At 41.1% G+C, this 25,614-nt stretch overlaps 1 protein-coding gene across 1 annotated transcript; it reads left to right on the forward strand.

The window, feature by feature from the left end:
- Positions 1-7,962: 7,962 nt before the first annotated feature.
- LOC308390975 (very long chain fatty acid elongase 6-like) lies at positions 7,963-24,978 on the forward strand. The gene is made up of 4 exons (XM_080873382.1): positions 7,963-8,210; positions 16,932-17,063; positions 19,803-19,954; positions 21,886-24,978. The coding sequence occupies exons 1-4, from the start codon at positions 8,113-8,115 to the stop codon at positions 22,314-22,316; spliced, it is 813 nt and encodes a 270-aa protein (XP_080729508.1). The 5' UTR covers positions 7,963-8,112; the 3' UTR covers positions 22,317-24,978.
- The last annotated feature ends 636 nt before the right edge of the window (positions 24,979-25,614 follow it).

Genomic DNA, 25,614 nt, shown 5'->3' on the forward strand with positions numbered 1-25,614 from the left:
CGTGTGCGTGTGTGTGTCGCGTGAAGAGAAGAGAGGCTCGGTGTGTTTCACGTCAGGTGGAAACTGACGCGTTGCTGTGAAATGAGCATCTCCTCCTCGTCGGGATTTTTCTGTCAGACATCTCAACTCTTCCACTCTCTGCCTCTCTCTTCGTCTTTGCGAGGCAGCCTCCTCTCCTCTCCCTCCCCTTCAGGCTGGGCATGCCCAGTCTGTGCCTCTTCGTGAGCACCAACTTATGACTTGCAAGCTGTGGTGGAAGAAGAAGCACTTACATCCTAAAAGTGGCCAGTTCAAAAATAAATAACCCAGCGCAAATGCAGTTGTTTTTGTTTTTTTGTATTTGTAGAATACAAAATCTGAACTTTTTATGCAGCTTTAACAGTAGTACGGTGTGACTGGTAAAGTTACATTTTAAGTATATGACATCATTAATGGGGGAGTTACGCACATTCTCCAGCTCCATATTTGTATTTTTGAGTTCTGCTATAGAAGCTTTGCATGATTCACAGTTCATGATAATCCTTGTTTATCAAATACTCAGTTTTGAAGCAGCTCCTCAGTTCATCCTCCACCATTGAGACCACCTTGCCTTTAAGCCTGCTCTCTGATTGGTTGGTCCTTGAAAAAGGATTTCGTGGGTGGGACCTCTGAGATTACCATATTAGGGACATCCTCTCTTCATGACGTCACACAGAGCCAAAGACAGAAAAAAACCCTTTTGTGCACTTTTGGCTCACAGGCAATAGTTTTGCATACACTATTTTATAATTTTGTTAAGAGTCTTTAATAGTGCTTATTTTCTGTCATATCTGCACTGTTACAGAGGTGGATTCTTATTAAATATGGTCAAAATTTCAAATAAAGAGGACAGAGTTTGTATCTCTGTGAACCAAAGGCCAAGGCTTCATACAGTTTTCCTCTTCTGCTGTTGGTTAATATGGTTTTAACAGTAACGATAATATACTTGGCTTCCCTAATATATTTCTCTGGCACACAACTGTAAGCACAGACATTTCATCAACCTGTTGGTCAAACCTTTTGTTTTCTTTGAGATAACCACACATTAAAGGTTGGCTTAACTGCAGCTAAAATGTGTTTTTTTTTTATATTCAGCCCATCAGATAAAAGCTGCAGTTCCCCTAATGACCACTTCAGGCTGGCTGGGAATCAGTAACCACAGATGCCTAAATTAAAATGTCCAACTTTGCAGAATTTAAGTTTCAACCCTGGTGCAAAGAGACAGATTTTGCATTTATGGATAGTTTTGTCCTTCATTGCAACTGTCCCGTTGTTGTTGTTGTTGTTGTTGTTAATCGTTCACCTGTTGCTTGCTGACCAAACGTTTTCTTGCTCACTTATAATTTGCCACTCACCCATCTTGTCCAAAACAGTCACCTCATGTTCGAGGCTATATAAATAAAATTTATTTGAACTGAAAAAAGTGCAAAGTCTTCAACGTATTGAATACAGAGGTCTGCAATAAAAGTAAAAAAGCAGGATTTTGTCTTATCCATGTAACTTCAGGATTACCTGGATAAGATGCCACAGTAGCTTATGCTGCAAACCTAACCTGCTCTGGAACAGATTATGTTCAACAAGTATAAAATCACCACCTACTGGCCGATCACTTATCTTGGAAAAAGCGCCACCATTCTGTGTGTAGATAGGAGGGTCTAAAGTTTTTCACTTATTTCTGCAAACAATTTTACTTTTCTACAAGTATTAATAAAAGATCCTAAAGAGGATTATGCAGACTAAATCAGAGTCTGAAGAGGATAAAAACTTTTAAGTCATGTCTATGTTTTATATACGGCTATAGTTTCAGACCAGGGGAGGCTGCTCCAAGGCAAAGTGTAATGTAGAATTACTGTATTTAGCAGTGAATCATCCAAAGCTATTCTAGCAGAGTCCAAGAATAAAGAGTGAGCAATAAGCATATCAGGGAGTCTTTGATTAAAAAAATAATGGCATTTATGTAAACACTCAAGCTGTCTGCATGCAAACATCACAGAGCACTGCAGAAAGCGGTTAATACATCTTTAAGGGGCCAGCTATGCATTCATATTTAGCCTCAAGTTGATAGACAGTACAGTGAAATTCGCTGGCATGTACAACCATCATCTTCTTCTTTCGGCTGCTCCCTTTAGGAGTTGCTACAGCAGATCATCTGCCTCCATCTCTCCCTATCGCTAACACACACCAACCCCCTGCACGTCCTCCTTAACCACATCCACGAATCTTCTCTGCGGGCTTCGTCTTTTCTTCCTGTCTGGCAGCTCTGTCTTCATCATCCTTCGTACGTGGCTTGTACAGCAAACACAGGCAAATCTGTTCTGGTGCCTCTCGACCAAAAATGACATCAAAAAGATTTCTAAAAATAAAGCAGCGCTTAGACACATTAGGACATCACGAGCATCATCACACTGTCCTCTGGTAGCTTTGCTTTTGTTTGGCTGAACTAGAAATGCACTCATCTTCAGGTCACTGTGATCTGAATGCCGTTAAAGCCTGGGAGCACAGTGTACTCATATTTGTTCCCTCTGAAATTTGCTTCCTTTCAGACCACAGTGACGACTGAGACTGTAGGAGATGTTCATGCCTGTCTAAATAGTCAACATCATTTCCTGCCAGAGGCATTAATGCCAATTTACTGTACACTGATCTAAAAGGCATTTTGATTGCCTGAATTCCTGCTCTAATCCCTTTGGATCTTGTTGTGCCATAAAAGAAGTCTGAGCTGTGACAGAAAAATGAATTATTTAGAGATATCTACAGTGGGAGGCAGATCAGCTGCATTGTACCTGCTGACATCTTTGATCTAAGGCATTAGTGTGTCTGTCTTCACTGCAGGTCTCCATGTAATCCCTCCATTCTGAAAACCATCTCTATCACACAATGCAACACTGCTAGCTTGCTGGCATGTAATGCACTGTCTAGTTTCTTTCTTAATACTGGCTTATAGGTACTTCTACCACCAGAGGGCAGCATTGTACCCAATCCTCACATGGAACTGAAATAAGCTGTGTGTGTAACAGTGTCTATACTGTAGCCAATGCTGTCTATTTAGTCCGTGAAGTCAGGTTCTGTGACAGTACCTGACTCCACAACACATTTCCCTAAGGGGACAACAAAGTATATCGTACTATATCGGCGCCTCTGTCAGTGCGCCCCAGGGCAGCTGTGGCTACAATGTAGCTTGCCATTGCCAGTGTGTGAATGTGGGTGTGAATGGGTGAATGACTGAATGTAGTGTAAAGCGCTTTGGGGTCCTTAGGGACTGAGTAAAGCGCTATACAAATGCAGGCCATTTACCATTTTATATTGTAAAACAGGACATGATACTGTGTGATAGTAGATGTCCCTCTCTGAAAATGGGTGTTATAAACCCCCCAAAATACAATCTATGCTCTTTGAAACATTAATTAATGATTAGTCATCCGTTCTTGTCATACGGACTGGTTACTAAACTGACTTGTAGATCAAAATTCAGTTTGGAAACTAAGGAAATTCTCAACCCAGACAGCAGAGTGTAAAGGTATAAAGTATGAACAGTATGTCGGGGTTAAACTTGTTGTCGAGCTGAGTTAAATTTTCAGGCAGTCTGGTTATCATTTCACAACTAGTTCACCCTCATAGGATAGAACAGAATGACAGCTGGGAAAGACTCCAGCTCATCCAGAAAAGGAAAATGGATTAACAGGTTTTACCCGTGAGTGCAGGTGAGCGGTCACATTGAATTTGGTAGGTTCCTCATTCTCCAAATACCAATGAAAGGTGCTTCCTTTATTAGGATTCACTGGAGCATCTTCTATGAGAGGGAAGGAAACGGTTCCATCCCAATAATTCATATAAAATGAATGCAGTAGTTTAATGGCTTCTTTGTAAAATATTTTAAGCAGCAGCATCAGAGGGCAGCGGGCAGGCTGAGAGCAGCAGCTGTGCACAGACGGCTTCTGGAAGCCTCTCTGTGTTTGTGCTGTTCGCTCTTTTCTGTGTCCTCTCCTGTCACCACCAGCTGCTCTGACACTAAAATGCAATTAAACCTTTTCGTACAAACATCCATTGGAAACATAATGAGCTTACTCTTTTCAGAAATACTGTATAAAAGAAGAAATATTTACAGGCTGGTTCAAACTTCATGGTTTGTCCAGCAGATGGCCTCCTGCACTCATCCTGTTCACACTTTGCTGAGTTGTATTCAGAGCCTGAATTTATTAATGTTTTAAGTTGTTTTCTTTGGTGATCTCACAGATATGATGCTAGGTTACTTAAAATATGAAAATTGACAGTTTGAACACGTGTTTCATTGATCTACTAAGGTGGGTACCATAGACTCAGCTGGAATAATTCATAGATGTGTGTCCTTGGGCACCTTAACTCTTCTGTACCTTTATGAGCACCTTTATACTGCATTAGTACTTTTTAAACATTAAATAACACGGCATCACCGTCTTTAAGCATCACAGGGGGCAGGGATTGTAATGAGGGACAGAAGTATTTACACTATGCAAAACCTTTTACTTATCAATTTAACACTGTGGATATTTTCTGAGTTGAAGTACATAAAGGTGTGCCAAAATTTTTGGATTCTTGCAGTGTTTTTCACCCATTCTAACTTCATATGTGTGGGACATATCCATACGAGATCTTGAGGGCTGAAAAACACATTTAAATTCTGTTAAAAACTACAGCCAAAACAATTTCACACACACTCCCAAGCATCACAATCTAAAGCCAAAGTCTTTAAAGGTTTTGTGCAGCACAGTTTTTTTTCTTGTGACCAAGTTTGAGTATCAGTATGATGGGATACATACCATAGTTTTGCACAGTTAGCCTTACAACAAGCACAGCATGGGTTTGGGTCTTTTTATGTGCAGTTTTCATGTTCACCCTTGTCACTGAGGTTTCCTCTTACAGTCCAAAGACATGCTTGTGGTCAGGTTAAATGTCAGTTCTAAAGGTGTGGATGTAAATGGTTGTCTGTCTTTATGTGTTAGTCATGCAGCAGACTGGTGATTGGGTGTACCCTGTCTCTCTCCTTGACTGCTGGAATAGGCTTGAGCCCCTCCATAACTACTGAACTGCATGAGAGGTTGGAAACCATAGTTTCAATAAACTGCATGATTCCTTCTTTCTATTTTTTTCTAATATAGTCATATTTTAGCACTGCAGTGAAATAGAGAAACAACTTTGGTGTTCGTATGCGAAAACGGTTTGGAGAGTCACACTGATCTAACAATCTAAGTCCTGAAGCAGTTTTTCAGAAACCCTTGAAGGGTCTGGACAGTGAGTACGAACACAGAGCGTCACAGCGACTGGATCTTTCCTAGTGAGTAACAGGATCACGCCATCTTAGGGCAAAAGAAAATTCCCTCAAGCTGAATGGGTGATGAAGCAAGAAAACGGTGACGAGGGTATCCGATGCAGTTTGCAGCTGTTCAAATGTGTTTTTCATCCCACAAAATCTCAAGTGGCTATCTCCTGTACTCATAAAGGCTTAAAATGCTGTGAAAAATAAGCTAAATGAAAAAGTGACAACATTTGGACCCAGCCCGCCTCACAAGCCTGTATGAAGGTAATATTTTGCATGCTTCTTTATACTAAAGTTATTCTGCAGTCAGTTGTTTTGCCTATGAAATGTGTTCAATGGTTGAAACGATGCATAGAAAAAACACCTTTGTGCAGGAAGTGAAGCATCTGCTGCAGAGAGTTTCCTGGTCTTTGTGCGTGTATTAATAGTACATAAGAGCTTATCACATCACCACATTATTGCTGAGACTCTCCCAGCTTCCTTTATCAGGTTTCATGTGCAGTGCTTCCGATGCTGACAGATGATGTCTTATGAAACTGTACACCAAGCTGTTCCAGATGTACTTCAAGGGACTCGTTGTGTCCTTTGTACAGGATCAAAGAGCAGATCAATGCAGAAAGTCAATTTTTGTGAGCTTATTACAGATAGGAGCACTGCAGACTGCCAGCGGAGAAAAGGATCCATTGAGCAGGCATGTGAAAGGGAAACTTAAATGCAAATAAAGGCTCGTTCCTCACTTTGTTTAATAATGTAATGCTTATTTTACCAAGCTTAAACTGCATATAGTTGTTATGAGTTATTCTGCAAGTCATTTTGTGATTGATAGAGATTAAGCCTTTGCACATATATTCACCATAAAAAGAAATGGAAGAAAGCAGTAAATTATAGCTGCATGTTAAACTAATTTTGTGCATTAAAACCATTAAATCATGTGAGTGCACACTGCTGCTGTGTAAGTGTAATAATGTATATGAAAGGACCCAGTTAATCTAAATGATATTTTTCTCTTACATAATAAAGCAGCTGGTTTTGACTGACAGCATTAATCCAAGTATGGATATCTGGGGTCCTGGCCTTGCTGACAGGAGCAGACTGGTCCGACTGGTCCCAGTGCTTTTTATGGGGTCGATACTCGCAGCGCTCTCGCCTGATGACAAAACGTCACACCCAAGCCCCGCCTTTCTAAAAACAAAAACAAAAACGTGTTCTTATTGAATCGCCCAATGACAGCGCAGGGAATACCGGAAATGCCAGCAAATACCTTCGTAATAAAAGTTGAGACTACAACCGGTGGAAATTTTGATATTGAGCACTTGAACTGTTAACTCTAGTGTTGAATGAGATATCAAAACTATCTCTCCCCAAACAATCTAAAAGTAGATATCAAAATAAATATAAAATAAAGATATAAACATTGCTTATTCTCACAGTATAGCTAATGTAGTACTGTAGTGATTTCATTTTATATCCTTGTTATGATTTTGCCCTTTTGTGTTTCGTTGCAGTTGGTTGCTCTTTGCTTACACTGGATTTGCATATATTTGTATGTGATTAGCATCTTTATACGTTTTGGGTGACACCCTTGGTGGGCCCTTAAACGTGAGCACAAGACAGAGCACAAGAGAGAGTGAAGGCGTTTAATGCCTTGCTGCTCAGCGGCACAGATTTCTGTACTTTTTCCTGTTATTTTCTCTCCATGTTATGAAGAAAAATCATTTAAATGAGTTAAAACATAAACTTGTTATTTATTCCTGCTTAAAACGGATTTTTATGAATATTGAAATCTTATTTGTTTTTCATATGTACCTATAGGTACATATAAAATTGAAAATATATTTTCAATTATATTAACTTTAATAGCAGGAAATTAACTACCCAGACGCTTCTTTTGTTTCTGTCTTTTTTGCCATATTTTTCAAGTAATCTGTATTTGACAACAGCATAATAAAACTGGAAATTCTGTTTTTCGTGTACCCCCCAATATTTTTAGGGGCCCCTATATGAAAACATTCTGGAGGCACCCCTGCCTGTGCATGCTATTTCATGGAAACCTATTTCAACAAATTCTAATGCTATAGCTACAATCCACACTGAGATTTGGTGCCACTTAGGCTCCTATTCATGCTTTTATTCATGCCTCTCACTGTCACAGATCAATTCACAGACTTCAGAGTGTTCAAAATGAAGCAGCAAGACTTTAAGTTTTTGTGTGTGTTTTATTGTGTTGTTTTGTAATGTTGGTTGTGATAAGTGCCATAAAAATCAATCAATTTTCCTGTAGACTCCTGGTGGAGCATAGGTCCGCAACAATACCACTCCAACAGACTCAGTTCTGGGCCGTTCTCTTCAGCTGGGTCCACGTTCATCTGCACCGCCATCACTGTTGACTATGCTTCCTTGGTAGATGAAGCAGGCATAGAAATAAATTATTAAAATACAAATCAGTAAGACAATCTTCACTCATGTTTATTGTATTTCCTGATTACTTCTGACTCAAAAGTACAGATAATATATATATTCCATTGTCTAGGTTAGAAAAGTTATTAGGAGTTTTCAGTTAATAGTTTTTGGAAAATGCGTTTTATTTTGAAATCCTAAACCGGAATAGCGTCGTGTTCCTGCAGCTAGCTTTCTCGCGCTAAATAAAAATTGTCTTGACAGCCCGTCATCCTGCTGTCACCTCAGACGACCCAAAGCGGAGGATAACCGAGCAGCAGTTAAACTGTCGCCTCTCGTTTGCTTCTTCAGCCTTTTGTTGCATTTTTTTCTTCCTTCCAAAACTAAACCAGAAACTTTTCAAAATGAACGAGAGTGAGCCGAGCAGCTACCCGTTGACAGTTTACGACTTCGAGCGACGTTTCGACGAGAGAAGAGCGATGGAATGGATGCAGGAAAACTGGTAAGAACGAGGAAGTTGGTGAAATATCAGTAAATAAGTCATTCACTGGACTGCAGCTCTGTCCATCGTTTGTTGTTGAAGCCGTTTGTAACATGTTCTGCATGTTCGGGCTAAAACCCATGAAATCTCTTTAGAACCTCAGGAACATCGTTTTTCCCTCGCTTTAGTTCAAATAAACTCGAGTTAAGGATGCACCTCAGGGAGAAGAGGCGAGCCCTGCACGGAGTCCTGATTATGTAATTAACAGCTATGCTGGGCTCAGATCTACCCCCCGTCCCAATCCCTTTTTGTCCCCCATAAACCCCCCACCAGAGCGGCCAAAGGTTCGCCATCGAGCCCCACCCTCAACAGAGCAATCGAAGTCACATTGCCCAGCCTCGCCCCCCTTAGTTCCTCTTCATGCCCTGTCTCCGCAGTCTGATGCGTGATGTGTGAAGGGTCCGGGCTGTGAGGATTATGGCAGTGATGACTTTTCCCAGGAGAAGCTGGGACCCTGTTTACTAGAAGGTTTTAAAATTTCTGTACTTTTAGGTGACAGGAGACATGTGGCCTGGTCAAAACACAGAGAGCTGCACTCTAAAAGATCTTTAAACATAGTAAACATACCTTGTGTGCCACAGACTGCTCCCAAACACGAGGGGACAAGTAATACCTCTAAAACACTTAAGTTGGCTTTATTAAACATTAGATCTCTAGCTGGGAAAACATTTTTAATTAATGATTTAATCACTGAGCACAGCCTTGATTTTATGTTTTTAACTGAAACTTGGTTGGACCAAAGTAACAGTGGAGCTGTTCTCATCGAGATGACCCCTCCTAACTACAGTTTTATCAGTGAGGTCAGGGCGAGCAGGAGAGGAGGAGGGGTTGCTGTCTTATTTAATGAATCATTTCAATGTAAGCAGCTATCTCCTGGAATTTTTCAGTCTTTTGAATATGTGGCTTTACAGCTGAAGGCCCCATCCAAAGTTGTGTTTCTTAATGTTTACAGGCCTCCCAAATACTGCACAGACTTTTTTAATGACCTCAGTGAACTGCTGTCTGTGATCTGTGTTGATTTTGACTGTGTAATTATTGTTGGGGATTTTAACATTCATGTGGACAACCCTCAGGACAAAGGGACTAAAGACCTGAGTAACACTCTGGGCAACTTTGGGCTGACTCAGCATGTAACAGAGGCCACACATAATAGAGGACACACTCTTGACCTACTGATCTCCAAAGGCCTGAGCATTTCAAAGGTTACTGTGTCTGATGTGGGCCTGTCTGATCATTACTGTGTTTTCTTTGAAAGTAAAATCTCAGCCCACACAAATATATCAACAACAGTGATCACAAAACGGTGTATAACTGAACACAGTAGTGCAATTTTTAACCAGGTCTTCCCATTAACACCTGACCTGCCCAGAGGGTCAGTCAATGAGCTCGTCAATAGCTTCAATGCTAACATGTTAAATGTAATGGACACTATTGCTCCCATTAAGGTGAAGGTTATCTCTGGAAGGAAAAAGTCTCCATGGAGAAACTCCACACTGGTGAAAAATGAAAAAAGAGAGTGTAGGAAAGCTGAGCGCAGATGGAGAAAAACAAACCTCCAGGTTCATTATGACATTTATAAAGAGAAACTTCACAATTATAATTTACAACTGAGGAATGCAAGGAGGTCCTACTTCTCTGACATCATCACTAAAAACAGCCATAATGCTCGGGTCTTATTTTCTACAGTTGACAGGCTAACAAACCCTCCTGTGTCAGTGGCAGCTGAACTTCATTCGACCATGGCCTGCAATGACTTTGCCAAATTCTTCACTGAAAAAATCCAAAAAATTAGACAAGCAATTGGTACATCAACAGCAGATCCAGGATATGTACTGTGTCCACCAAAAAACTGTTTAAACACCATCAAACAGTTTCAACCTATTAACAGCAAAGACCTGGAGGACATCTTAGGTCAACTGAACTCCTCCTCCTGCTGTTTAGATGTCCTGCCAACAAGTTTTTTCAAAAAGGTCTCAAAGACTTTAGAGTCAGACCTGTTACAGATCGTCAACTTTTCTTTATTATCAGGTGTGTTTCCAGAATCACTAAAAACTGCTGTAATCAAACCTATACTGAAAAAGGACAATCTTGACAAGACACAAATGAACAACTACAGGCCGATCTCAAATCTCCCGTTTTTAAGTAAGATCATTGAAAAAGCAGTTTCTCAACAGCTCAGTTACTTCTTAAAACAGAATAATTGCTACGATGCCTTCCAGTCAGGTTTTAGACAGAACCACAGCACTGAAACTGCTCTGACCAAAGTGTTTAATGACATATGTCTGAATACAGACAGTGGAAAAATGTCAGTCCTAGTTTTACTGGATCTCAGTGCAGCATTTGATACAGTTGACCACAACATATTACTCAAACGACTGGAGAACTGGACAGGTCTTTCAGGAACTGTACTAAACTGGTTCAAAACATACTTAGAAAACAGGAAATACTTTGTATCAATAGGTAACTTCACATCTGAGCAGACAAGTATCACATGTGGAGTTCCCCAAGGTTCCATCTTGGGACCCCTTCTGTTTAACATCTACATGCTCCCACTGGCACAGATTATAAACAACAACAAAATAAACTATCACAGCTATGCAGATGACACACAAATATATATCACAATGTCACCAGGAGACCGAGGCCCTGTACAGGCTCTTGGTAAATGCATTGAGGAAATCAATGACTGGTTGTGCCACAATTTTCTCCAGCTAAACAAAAACAAAACTGAAGTAATAGTCTTTGGCGCCAAAGAAAAACGATTACAGGTCACCAGAGAACTTCAATCTATACACCTAAAAACCACAAACCAGGCGAGAAATTTGGGTGTAGTGATGGATGCAGACCTAAACTTAGAAAAACACATTAAGACAATAACAAAGTCAGCTTACTATCACCTCAAGAATATATCAAGGATAAAAGATCTGATGTCTCAACAGGACCTGGAAAAACTAGTCCATGCATTCATCTTTAGTAGGCTTGACTACTGTAACAGCATCTTTACAGGTCTACCTAAAAAATCAGTCAGACAACTACAGCTCATTCAGAACTCTGCTGCTCGAGTCCTCACTAAGACCAAAAAAGTGGACCACATCAGTCCAGCTCTGAGGTCTTTACACTGGCTGCCTGTCCGTCAGAGGATAGACTTTAAAGTTCTGATGCTGGTCTATAAAGCTCTGAATGGTTTAGGACCAAAATACATCAATGACCTCCTGACCCAGTATGAACCTTCCAGATCCCTCAGGTCATCTGGATCCGGTCTTTTATCAGTTCCCAGAGTCAGAACCAGACACGGAGAAGCTGCATTCAGCTTTTATGCTCCTTATATCTGGAACAAACTCCCAGAAAGCCTCAGATCAGCTGAAACACTCAGTTTATTTAAATCCAGGTTGAAGACTCACCTGTTCTCAGCTGCATTTGAATAAAGCACCAAATCCACACTTTAAGCTTAAATTTCAAAACTTACATTTAACTACTGATTTTATCTACTGTTCTGATTTTATCTGTTTTGATTTTATATACTGTTTTGTTTGTTTGTTTGTTTGTTAATTAGTTAGTTAGTTTATTTGCTTGTTTTAATCAATTTTAAATCATGCTTTTTATTTGTTCTTGTTTCTAATGTCTCTGTAAAGCACTTTGAATCACTTTGTTGTTGAATTGTGCTATACAAATAAACTTGCCTTGCCTTGCCTTGCCTAAAGACTTCATGCTGGATCTGCGGCTGCCCGTCTTCACCTTCAGGCACAAATATTGAGTAACAGGTCAAAAATTATGCCTTCCTCACTTTTACGTTTTCACTTTTGGGCTAGTTTGTAAGACTCAAACAGTGACATCTGTACGTTACAAACACCAGCCTTGCTCAGATTAATGACAGACGTTACGTTGTATCAAGTTGAAAATATGTAAGAGTTCCTGCGACGTTTCCTCTCCTATTTGAGTTAATTGAAGTGATTCAAGTTTAAGAACTATTTTGGGGTTTAAGTAAGCATGAGTTAAAGGTGAAGGTGTGTAATGCCTTGCTGGGCAGCGGCACAGATTTATGTACTTTTTCCTGTTATTTTCTCTCCATGTTATGAAGAGAAGTCACTTAAAACATTAGGAAAAAATGGTAAAAAATAAAAAATAAAATATATTTAATTATGGTTCTGGTGATTTTTCTTTTGTATTTGACAAAATTTGACTTGAGGTATCTAATTTTTTAGGCCATTACCCAGCTGCAGCTCTGCGTATCCAGCGTGTCAAAGTCAAAGGGGCTGTGTGGAGCACACCAAAGTGCAACACTCATTGCTTTAGATTGAAGACACCCCCCTGCAGGGGTGAGGAGGGAGATTTTATTTTTTTTAATAAAGATTTTTTTTAAGCTTCATTTGTTGAAGTAACTATTTCAGCTTGCCTGTATGTAATAATTAAGAGTAAGATAATTGCATCTTCTTACCAGACATCTATTTTGTGCTGCCTGTTTGCACAGTAGACGGGGAGATACCCAGACCTATCTCTCCCCGCTGACCTACTCCAGCTCTTTTGGTGGGACACTCAGGCATTCCCAAACTACCAAGCCAGCTGAGAGACATAATCTTGTGTGTCCTACGTCTACACCGATATCTCCTCACAGTCTGGCATGCCTGAAACACCAAGGAGGCATCTTAGTGAGATGTTGAGCCACTTTAGCTGGCCCCTGCCAATGTTGAGGAGTAGCAGCTCTATTTCGTTTCAAAGAACTGAGCTTCTTACTTTATCTCACTCTATCTGTCAAAGAGCCCAGCACAAAGCTTATTTCTGCTTTTGGTTTCTGTAGTCTCATTCTTTCAGCCACTGCTGAGATGCAGAGCTCTCTCTTTCCCACTACAGACCTGTTTAATCTCCTGTCGCACCCTACCTCACTTGTAAAAAGACCCTGGAATATCTAAACTTCCCAACCAGAAGTGGGCAGTCCACCCTTTTCCAGCTCAGAACTGTGGCCTTAGATTTGAAGGTTCTAATTCTCATCCCAGTTCCCTCCAGCTTGGCAGCAAACCTCCCTCAGAGCGCGCTGGAGGTTGTAACTCGATGAAACTAACAGAACCACAATGTCTGCAAAAAGCAGAGACGAGACTTCTGAACCTGAAGCCTGTGAGCTGTGTCTAGAAATGCTGTGCATAAAAAATTAGGAACACAGTCTGTGACAAAGTGCACATTTTCCTTGAACCATATGGTTGTCAGGCACAGACACAGATGCCTGCTAATTAATGCTAAAAGGAGTTTGCGTGTGCTGATAACTCAGTGTCGATACCATGTCTTCTTTTCAGTCACAAAGACGTTTAAATTAAAGTTGTAGCTCCTTATCTAGATGATCCGTAATCTGTGTATTGTTCTTTATTAATTAACCTTGTAGCAGTAGCTGACTGTAAATCAGGCCACCTACGATTAGCTATCTATTAGGAGTGGACTTTGTATTAAAACAGATTCATACTAAAAAAACAGAGCAGGAAAAAGTTTCTCAGGTGTGCAAAATGTTCCACCCCCATGAGTCTGACAGCATTTGTATGTGCTCTGTCGAACTGTCAGAAAAGCATGTCAGTAACTGATAAAAAGAAATGATAAAGATAGAGACATGTGACTCAGATCATTTAGACAATTCCTGAGGGACGCTTGCACAGAGACACAAATTATTAAAGGAGACCGGGAAGGAATGCTGCTGAAAAAACCCACTAGCTTACTGACTCCTGGAGACAAAACACTTGGCCAGGTGATTGTGGCTCTGATAGCTCGCGTGTGTCTCACCCTGTGCAGGGAGATAAAACCTGGAGCGTTTATATGCTCACTGGTGTGAGTTTGGCACAGCTCCCGAGTACGAGCACTGAAGTATTGATAAGAGTTTGGATGAACAATTCTGATTCATTTTGTCATAGCTGACCTTTTCTAATTCCAATCAGACCCCAATAATGACGAGTCTGTTTCAACACCAGTTGCCTCAAGGTACTTTTTTATTGTCAGTTAAAGTCAGAGAAAACAGAGAAAACCCCCAACTGTCCTCCTTTGAGTAAGCACTTGGTGACAGAGGGAAGGGAAAATCCCTTTTAACAGGAAGAAAACTGAAAAACAGCAAAACCAGGCTGTGGTGAGCCAGAGATTAATAATAACTAATGATTAAATGCAGAGAGGTTTATAAACACATTAAAAAAAGGGGAGATCCCCTCAACCTGCAGCTTTTGAGGTCCTTAAAACCCATTGAAGTAAAGCTCAAGGTTTACAATTTAGTCACATTTTGTTTAATTGATTGTGTTGGTGTCCAGAGGGACAGCTACATTAAAAGTGTGTCATTGTCCAAAAAGTTATAGACCTGAGATTATTACTGAGATTTGGATGTTTGAGTGAAATGTTTGTAGCTGAAGGACTCTGTGCTTTTAAAGCTGACTCAGGTAATCTCAGGATTAATGCCTCTGAAATCAAAATTATTGTAAGCTTACCACGTGCTCCTCGCTGGGTGCACAAGTCTCTCTGTAGGATAATACGCTTTCTTTCTGTTATTAATCTGAGATTTCTTGGTTGTTTTAAGTTTGGACCACTGAGTCTGGAAGACAAATTGATTGATTAGATGATTATTCAGTTACTGAATTTCATCTCGGTATACAGGGAACAAACAGATATGCATCTTGTCTAAGATTATGTGTTATTAGCTTGGTGAAGAACTCTTGGTATGCTCGGAGGTTCAGATCTGTGCAGCGGGAACAGCTTTAGCTTTTTGCTGGTTTTTCCTCTCCCACAGGGGCAAACTGGGACCAGCTATCAGAATCCACTATAACCACTAACTGGGTCAAGCAGCAGCAGCAGTAGTATCTACTCATCCTGTGTATTATGTATGTTGCCAATCTGGATTAGTCATCTGCTTTATTCCCAAATACCCTCAGCCTCACGCATACCCTCCCTACTTAAATAAAAACAGCTTTTAATAACATATGAGAAGCAGGTTAATGTGAAATTAAAAATATACGGTGTCAGTGCACATGCAGTCTCTGTTTCCAGGGTTTAGTATTCTCCTCGGCTGTTTCTGCTCAGCCAAAAATCGACTTTTTCTTTCCTGCTGTGTGCTGTTGTTGAAACATCAGGCGCAGTGGTGCCCAGTGGAAACGGCCTTATTGCCCATAGCTGGCAGTCTGAGTGGTCTGTGTGTCAGGAGCTAATCTCTTAATCCTCTACTATGAGTATAATAATTGAGTTGGCTGGTGTCAGGAGGGCTGACATGTAGTAATTCATAGCCTGATGTTTCGACTTGTCACACGACTCTGGAGTGACCACAGAGTTGATATCAGCTCGTATTTGTCTTTAATTGCAGTTGTCTGGTTCAGTCACACTAATTGTGTAATGTCTTTATGTAAGAGTGCTGTGTCTGTGTAGTTGTCTCCTGTTTCAAAGTCTCAGGAGGTGATTTAGTGTTTAATAGAGCTGTTTGTCAGGGGAAGTGAGGTACTTCCTCTTTATTGTAAAGCTGATAGAGGTCAAAGATCTGTGTGATGCTGGAGCTTTTAGGCCGGCGTTTTGTGTTAAGTAACATCAGTGTTTCCCACAGATTTGGGCTCAGGGACGTGAGGTTGTGGCTAAAGACAAGTACACCCTATTTTGAGAAGATTTTATGTATATTTTTCCTACAGGGATTAAGAGGGTAAGTGTAGTAGCAGCCAGGTGCTGTTATTTAAATGCACTGTGTTAATGCACCGCGAAGCAACTGCTGCTGCACGTCAGACTAGGAACGGTTATAAAGCTGTTTCTCGAGTTAACATTCAGCAAATTCATCCCAAGGTCAGACCATGCAATGCTCAGAGAAACTGCAAAAAACCCAAGAGCTGTACATGCCTCAGCATGTTAACGATAATGACAATTAGAATAAGACTGAGCCAGTCCCTGTTTGGAACAACCGTTCCAAACAGGCCAGGTGAAGATTTCTTGTCTCTAAAAAGAACATGGCAGCACAGCTTAGGTTTGCAAAGCTGCATCTGGGAAAACCAAAAGACTTCTTTAAAAATCTCCTTTGGACAGATGAGACCGGAGTGGAGACGTCTGGCTGCGATGCACAAAACCAAACTTAGCATATCAGCGCAAACACCTCATACTTACTGTCAGTCACTGAGTCGACCGTGAACTCCTTCGTATACCAAAGTATTCTAGATTCAAATGTGAGGCCATCTGTTTGACAGCTAAAGCTAAATCGGATCACCTGACAGGACAATGATCCCAAGCACAGAAGCAAATCTGCAACTGAATGGCCGAAAAGAAGAGAAACAAGGTGCTGCAATGGTCCCGTCAAAGTCCAGACCTCCTCCTGACTGATATGCAGAGAGCTGTGCATGGACGAATGCCTGCAGACCTGCGCTTGTATTTAATAATTATAGAACCTGCTGAGGACCAAAATGGTTTTCCTATTATGCTCTGACTAGAATTACAAGACTACGTATTTTCTTTTTACAGTGACGACAACCAAATTTTCATACATTCGTTTCCCTGAAATTAAGTATTAAATATTAATTGCAACAACTACATAATTTGATCCAGTACATTCTCAATCTAGTGTTTTGTGTCTGAGGGGAGCTTTTTTTTCCCCGTTACTGTCTCTCTGCTGTAATTAGTGCATGTAACAGTATTATCAGTATTGGTGTTACAGTGAGGATGAGTAATAATAAGCATCACTGTGTGTGTGCTTCTCTGCAGGACCAAGTCTTTTATATTCTCTGGCCTGTACGCTGCGATCGTATTTGGAGGGCAGCACTTCATGAGGGAAAGGCAAAGACTGAACCTGCGTCGCCCGCTGGTGTTGTGGTCACTCAGTCTGGCCATTTTCAGGTGAGTGACTCTCAAGGTCGATGCAGCTGAGACGGCTGACGTGACCTTAACGCTCAGTCAAGCAAACATTTAGAGTCGAGTGTTTCAGAGAAAAGTTGTTTGGTATTTTTTCTCTGAAGGTCCTTTTCCTTTCTGGGTAAACAGGAACGTGAACTGAAAGAGGGATAGTCAAAGAAGGAACGTGTTCTGAGTGTTTGTTTGAGAAGCCACAACCAGTCTGATAACAGCTGTCACCTCAAGGTTCAATGCAAGATTTAAAGCAGTACTTCAAGAACACTATAGACATTTCACTCACTAAGAGTCCTGATGTCCATCTGCACATGGTATCTGGGGGGTGGAATCTAAAACTTCTTGGGGCTGACCTAAAAAACTGGTTTACATTTTTGCCAATCTCCTGTTTGAGATCATCTTCTCTGAGATTTCCAGGCAGATTCCAGAGCAGCTGCATTTTCAAAATAGGACATTCCACTCGAGTTGCAGTTTCACCACAAACCTCAAATCTGAGCAGAGAGCAACCTCAGGATCCTTGCTGTTGATAAGAGCCAGATTTTTGGCATTTTTCACCTATAGGTAGTGGGAGTTTATGTCCCTGCTGCTTTATCTTCTTGAATCAAGTTGAAAGATCTCCATTTTGACACGCTGAAGGAGATCGGGGCTTCTACAAAGCAATCTTTAAAAAAAGCATCTGCAGTAGAATACCTGAGAAGATTATCTAGAGCAGGACATCAGCCAAACTCCAAACAGGTTTCTGTTTATCTACTCCTTCAGTTACCAACTATCAATCTAATTTACTGATTTGTTTATGAAGATCTAGACTGTGGTATTCCCCCAGAGAAGCGTGCTGTTTTTATAAAAACTAAAATCCTGCTGCTGTCACTTAAAGGCCTTAAGCTGAGTTTGTCAAACCCACCAGAGCCTGCAAGGATCCACGTGGCAGGTGTGCAGGACTTTAATCTTAATCCCAGTGCTGTGGGTATATCCTGCTCCTTTCAGCCTTAGCTGTCCGCACACAGGACGCGACGGTGTTAGTGTAGGTAGTTTTTGCTTTTTACTACATCCACCCTGTTAACTCTGTTGTCCTTTAAAGGACAAGTTTGTTTTTTATTACTGGTATATATTTTTTTAACCTCGGAGACGTGTGCCAGAATGATGACACAACATCGTGCACGCTTTGTTGCTTTGCTGTCATTTGGGCTTACCGTGAATGTCTCGTGTTAAAGTAAACAACCTGACAGAAATGGACATGATGAGATGGTTTACTGGTTAAGAGAGGGAGTGACTGCTTTAACCTCATGTAATTAGGGGTGGGGTAGCTTTGAGTGGCGGGTGGGTGCTGACGCAGACAGGTAGCAGCTAAGTGAGAGTCATAAAGCTGGACCTCATGCCTGTGTTAAGGCCTCTTGTAGCATTTTTAACCCAAATATGTGACAAATATACATTTATGCTTTAGTTTTGATTAATTAAATTCTAGTGTTTTATTAGTCTTGGTGCTAATTAACAGATATCAGTGCAATCCACATGTAAACCCCCAGCTTTAGCTGACAGTTTAGCACTAAACTATCGCTAATGAGCTATGAGGCTACTATAGCTGGGCTGCCAGCAGAAGCACAAGAGCTTAAAACTTAGACCTTAACCCTTATTTTCTGACTAATTTAACTACTGATGAAATATTTCCGATGCAATTAGGTGGAGGTAAAGCTGTTTATGGAGACTTAACCTCAACAAGCCAGTTGCCAAGCGCTCAAAATATATTCATGATGGAACAAAAAAAGAAAGTACTTCCTCTTAGGCTAATGTGCAGTGGGCCGCACAAGGTTTTCAGATTTAGAATCAGGTTTTTTTTCACTGCTATTTATTCATTCATCATATAGTTACTATTACAGTTGCATGGAAACAGGGCAGTTCATTTACTAGTTGAAGGCTTCTCCAACTGATATATTGAAGAGTCTTTGGGCAAAAAGAGTTTAAAAGTGCTTTTTGAATGAGTGACTGTGGCTTAGTTTAAAAGGACTGTAAGAGTAGCAGAGTGCTATAGTTATAAACAGGCATCCATACGCTACATACACCATCGTTTTATGTCTGATACTCTGAAAAGGATTGAGCATAATCCCCATCAAACTCACAGTTTGGTCCTGTTTGACCTGCATTTGATTTGTGTCAGATCGAAGGCCGATACGACGATCAGTCATCAGAGAAAATGACACAGGCTGGCTCCCTGTTGACTGCGATCCGGTTTGCAATTGTTGGAACATCAGATAAAAGCACAGGGAGTCTCTGAGGTGTGTTTAAGATGGTCTGACTGAGATTACCTATGAAATCTCCACATCAGTGTTGCACCATTGTGCAAGTTGCTCTTTGCCATCAGTGTAATGTCAATAAACCTTTTGACATCAAGCCTTTATGGCTGCACTGTAGCAGTGATCTCTGCAGCTCAGTTATGGTTTCTTTTTTTTAATTATTATTATTTTATGACAAACAGTAAGATGGATTATAAAAATGCTGCTTTCAATGCTTCATTTGTCCACAGGAGGCATGGCAGAATGATTACACTTTAACACATCAGGGCTGCCAGTTGAGACCATCCCTGTTTTTACTATAAGGATGAGAAAACAGACTCTGTTCTAGGAAAGTGGTGACAAATATGAAACCAGTAGAGCAACATAATTTACTAAAAGAAGTGGCTGAGCCTCTGTGATCCTAGCTGTTGGCTAATATGTCCTTGTTGTGTTTCCTCTGCAGCATCGTAGGAGCGGTCAGGACCGGAGCTTACATGCTGCACGTCCTCACAAACGACGGCTTCAAACAGTCGGTGTGTGACAACAGCTTCTACAGCTCTCCCCTCACCAAGTTCTGGGCCTACGCCTTTGCCCTCAGCAAGGCCCCCGAGCTGGGTGAGACTTCATCTGATCTCATAAATGTCAGAATATTACTCACATGAATGAAGCACATACTGAAATCTAACCTATTCAAAGACCACCAGCTGTAGATTCCTTATTTCTTTGTTATTGGATTAAGGTGAAGCAGGACCTGTTTACACTATAGGAGCTCCACGCAACTCAGAAAAAACTGTTTTAATCATATTAAGGGTGGGGGTGTTAGCATTAGCTAAAACCATGATGAGGCATAAAGTGCTGTGCAAAAGTCTTGATCCACCCCTCATCTCTTTGTATTTTGCTTCTAAGGAGCCAGACTTTCTTGTAATGTTTTTTTTTAAAAAGGTCTTAATCAGTACTTTCTGAAGGTCTCTCAAAGCTTTTCTTTGGTTCTGTCCTTAACACTGACCTATGAATCATTTAAATATAAATGCATATAACTCAAGGGATGAACCTTATTTTGTTTCTTGACACGTTGTTACTACTAACCGTGCAAAACCACGTAGTTTGTTCCCATTTAATTAGGTGAATCTGTGCAAAATGCAAAGGTAACAGTTTATTTGCAACAACAATTTGATTCCCAAAGAGCTGTTAGCTGAAAACTTGGCAATTTTTTCAGCATGATGTGCAGTAAAAAAGATCAGTGAGAACAGGTCTGATGGAGCGATGACATGAGTGTCTACAGCCATCTGTAAAGCACGGTGGAGGCTCTGTCATGGTTTAGAGCTGCATTTCAGTGAGTGGTGTGGATTTTTTTTCAAAATTAATGTAACTGTGAACACAAGAATATTAAGTCAGAGCTTCACCCACCATGCAGTACTGCCTGCAACACATCTGATCGGCAGCAGCTGCTTCTTTCAATAAAAGATGATCCCAAACACGCTGCCACTAAAGTAAAAGTTTACCTGAATTTAAAAAAACAACAACAACACACATACAGTGGCAGTCATCGGTCATGGATCGTACCAGATAAGTTATTGTTATAGTTGTGCAAACCTTTCTATTTCCATGTATGTTTGCACGTTTCACCTGCCTTCCTCGCAGAATGTTAAGAAATGAGGGTTGGTGCAAGACTTGTACGCACTGAAAACGTGTAAAAGTGTAAATGTGTTGGATGTTTTTCAGTCTTTGTTCCAAAAGGATCTAAATTCAAACTGGATGTTTTTTCTTGCTCAGCTACTTTAAGAATGAAATGATTTGCTCAGTGTAGATTAAAGTGTGCGCCACTGTGCAGTAAATCCATCAGGAGGTGATTCCCTTAAGAGCTGAAATGGAGGCAGATGCTGAGCTGGCAAGAAAAGTCCATTAGCGCACAGCTGATAATGTACAAGCAATGTTTCCTCTGCTGCAGACAGGAAGGATACGTCTTCTTCCTACTGCAGGATAAGGACTCTTTATAGAGACTCAAATGAGCTTTAAATTAGAAATACAGGTTGTTCTGTTTTATAACAACTTCATGGGATTCACCAGAATCTGTATTTGTACTTATCAAAGTAAGCTTTGTGAGGAGGTTTGTCTGTGTAAGCTAAACCCTTTTATTTGTTAAATCCACCTGAAAGATCAAACATAAACCCACAAATCTGTGATGGATGTTCACGAAGCTGTAAGCTAACTGCTTGTGCTGCCTTGTTGAAAGTTTCTGTGCTCCTCCTGTACCTGTAAGGCCATCATAAAATTTAGTACACCCCCCCCTTCAAACACTGTAAGTGAAGTCAGGCTTTATTGGAGCTGCGTTAAACTTGATACACAGTCAGGTCCTGTCAGGTATTTCACTTTTTCTGTAGGTTTTTAAAAAATATTTTTCCTGCTCTCACACAGCAATTTTCCATCTTTTGTGATAACTAAAGTACATCTGGTGTTATTAATCATGACTCAGTTGCTGAGGGGTTGAGGTTTGGTGCTCGGGTGCGGTTTTATTTAAACGATTTCCTCTCTGCCGCCTCTCTCAGGAGACACCGTGTTCATCGTCCTGCGGAAACAGCGCCTCATCTTTCTGCACTGGTACCACCACATCACCGTGCTGCTTTACTCCTGGTATACCTACAAGGATCAGCTGGCGGGCGGCGGCTGGTTCATGACTATGAACTACATGGTTCACTCTGTCATGTACACGTACTACACCGCCCGAGCGGCCGGCCTGCAGGTGCCGCGTCCCTTCGCCATGGTCATCACGGCCTTGCAGATCCTGCAGATGGTGATGGGCCTGGCCGTGCAGGGCCTCGTGTACCACTGGATGCACGAGTTGCGCTGTCCGTCTCACCAGGACAACATCGTTTGGGGCTCTCTCTTGTACCTCAGCTACTTGATCCTTTTTGCCTACTTCTTCTACAACACCTACCTCAAAGGCTCCCCCAGGGACAAAGGGTCCAAGAAAGAGTAGCGCGCCTCCCTGTGCTCGGGGTCGTATTAAAGGCTCTGAACATCCTCCTCTTCTGACTGCAGCTCAGAGAGGAGGATGATTTGGAGCATTTTAATGTGATCTCACGATGAAAGCGAGGAGATTGAGGGGCATTTCCGTAACTGTGTTTGACTAAAAATAGCGCTGTCATCATTTAAACGATTGCCTTGTTTACTTAAACTCCTTTATCTAAAAACAGCCATATGAGGGCCAAATACTGTCAGAGGCAACTGACACTTGTTCCTGTGTTTTTAAAGAAGTCATTGATTTATATGTAATTAATTTTACTTTAATTGAGTGAGGAAATGGTTTGTTTAGCTCTAGTTAGCTTAGCATAAAGGCTGGAAGCAGACTTTCCTTTCCCTGGAAAACTGACTTATTTAAACTCTGCATCTTTCTGTTTAACCTGCAAATTAACAAAAACATAAAAGCAACAGATTCTTGACTCCAGCTCTAACAAACATCTTTTACAGACGGGATCCTGTTAAAGCGTTTACACACCGCCTGCTCACTGTCTTTATGCTCGACTAGGATAAACAATCTGCACCAAATGTTGAACTAGCCCTTTAAAAGTGACACCGGGGGCAGGTACTAATCTGATGCCGTAAAAATGAGCATCACGTGGCGCCTGCAGGTGCAGAAACTGTAACACCTGTGTCCACCTGTGCAGGTTAGCAGGTAACAGGGAGTGAAGACTAATGCACTAAATGGCAGAGGAATGTTTTCATGCACGTAAACGTGCAGGAAGAAAAGCAATGCAAGTTCAGTTCGGTGTAATTTTTTTAAAATGCTGTCACCTCTTTACCTTCATCTAAAAAGAAAGCCTTCTCTGTCTGCTCCTCTCAGTTTACCTCGCTGGCTTATACCTGCCTCAACTTGTTAGCTTAGGTTGTTTTTTCTGTTTTTTTTTTTTTAAGGTGTTGGTTTGAATCCAGGTGAAGTTTCTGAGTCTGAGAGCACAACAGTAAAGTGACCATATTCTTATAAAACGAACACAGAGGTTAAATTTAGTGTTGCTGCTAATGCCGTCCACAGCGCTGCGTTGCTTTGCTTCACCCTTTACTGCAGGTTATGCACTGACCACTAATAAGTACCTCATGCAACCCAGCTTTCCTCTAACATAGCCAATATTTATAGCCGCTTTCACCACGCGTACACTCTGTAAGACAAGGCCTGAGTGAGGAACGCGTTCCTCAGATGAAAGCCGTTCCAGCTCAAACAACTGACAGGAAGTGCGTTAAACCAGACGTCCTCCTGTCCCTGTCGTTTGGGTTGTTTTCACATGTTTACGCGCTGTACAGTATATGTTTTTTAATGTTTTTAATAAGAGATGACGGGAACGATTCACTGTTGGGACGCAGTTTCCCGAACCTTTTCTTCTGTGCAGCTGTGCGATGGATTTAAAAAGGAGACGTGTAGATGTGATGGAGATGCAGACCTGTAGCTTTAACTCAGAGGTTTAACAAAAACATTCCACTTCTATGGTGCACATTTATTAAAAGCGATAAAAAGCATCTGAAAACTGTTTGAACTGATTCTCTGATTGAGCAGCAGGAGCTAAACCAGAGTGTCTCGTGTGAAGTGTTTAGCAGACAAACAAAAAGGATAAACTGAACATAATGTGACGTAACAGGAGAGGTTTTTGTATCTTGCAACTCCTACGAGGTCCGACCACTACGTTTGCCTTGTTGCCGACACTTGATTCCTGTTTAGTTAGAAGAAAAAGCTTTATTTTGATCCATCCTTTGTGACTTTGCCCTGTGCTCATGTTGGTTTTGGTTATTTATTTTCCTTTTGTGCTTTAAATTATTTGAACAAACTGATACCAAACATACGGCAGATGACGAGGACCAAATTTATGTGGCGATTGCTGCTGACTGTGGTGCTGCTGCTCTTTATGACCTGCTGAAGAGGAGGCCACAGGGCGCTGGTGTCTGTTTTTAGATGAGAGGGATGTGTTTTCTTTACGTTTTCCAGCAGGTGTGAGGTTTACTTGGCAGGTGTCACATTAGGAAGCGGGTTGAGTTCAGTTTGCTCCATCCACGCTCGCGCTTACACCGCTTCGGAGGGTGAACTGCGACGGTGTTCGTGTTTAAAGTTGTGCAGCACATTCTCAAACCACGTCCTGTTTAACGGGCCTGTGCTTGCCACAGAAGCTGCTCGCCCTGGTTGGAAACGTGTGTGCTGAGCGCTGTGGTTTAAAACCTGTGTGGAGACTTTTGACTTGGCGTGACGGAGCTGATTTTGTGTTTGTGTCTGTAGTTGAATTCCGATTGTTCAGGACTTTGTGGATTACAGTTTGTCACGCTGACGCACCTTCTGTGAGAAACGACGTAGTTCTGATAAAAGCACCGTTTTCAGATGCACTTATTGTTTCAGCATCAACCAGTCGTAGTTGTTTTTATGTGATTCAATATAAAGAGCACTGAACACTGTTTGAAACTGCCTGCTTTTTAAAATCTGACACATTGTAACGCTGTTAAAACTTGAACTTGGTGTGCCAAACATGCTTCTGTTTGTTTTCTGTCGTGCTTTACTTTGTTTTGTTGTCTGTGCTTTATGTTTCCTACTGATTTTTACTCCCTGTGGTTTCTACTGGAAAAAGGGCTTCGTGTCGAAACGTTATAATAAAAGTTTCTCTGTTTGTTGTTTCAGGGGTGAAATATTTTCACTGTGGAGAAGAATATCTGTTTAAATAGAAGACGGACAAACTCGCCACAAACATCAGCTGTTTGATTTAGTTTCCTTTATTAAGATTATCTTAAAAAATATAAAGCACATATTCAAGCCTCTGACAGGCATGTGTGATAAAGCCAGGACTTCAGTCTGATTGTCTTTTATTTTCTTTTTATTGGCACATACATTATAAACATATTTAATTGCTTTTATTTAACTAAACAGCAGCTCTTGAAATTTAAAAGCAATCTTTTGCAAGATTGTTGAGTCTTAATCGTAGACGAGAGCCAAACTCAAGCATACACAGCTTAATGTAAAATGCATTTCTGAGATGGTGATGAGTTCTCAGTGACCTTGACCTCAGGGTGTGACAATTATGTGTGTGAAAGGTTGTAGCGTGAAGCCCTTTGAAGGTCACGGGTCTGAAAAAGTGCCGTATAGATGGCAGTCTCCCATTACTCTGTTATTCAGGCCTGAATGTGGCAACTCAGCGACCGTGAGAGAATTTTTAAAAAAGGTTTGTGTACATGCGACAATGCCTCCCATCACTTTATTGGTCGCAAATAAAATCCCAGAAAGTGCCATAAACAGTTGAGGTGTCTGC

Source organism: Rhamphochromis sp. 'chilingali' (genome assembly GCF_963969265.1).
Source record: "Rhamphochromis sp. 'chilingali' genome assembly, chromosome: 22".
NCBI lineage: Eukaryota > Metazoa > Chordata > Actinopteri > Cichliformes > Cichlidae > Rhamphochromis > Rhamphochromis sp. 'chilingali'.

Coding starts and splice junctions, on each gene's coding strand:
- LOC308390975 (XM_080873382.1), top strand. CDS start 8,113: ATGAACGAGAGTGAGCCGAGCAGCTACCCGTTGACAGTTTACGACTTC. Junction 17,064..19,802: donor CTCAGTCTGGCCATTTTCAG/GTGAGTGACTCT, acceptor TTTCCTCTGCAG/CATCGTAGGAGCGGTCAGGA. Junction 19,955..21,885: donor CAGCAAGGCCCCCGAGCTGG/GTGAGACTTCAT, acceptor CGCCTCTCTCAG/GAGACACCGTGTTCATCGTC.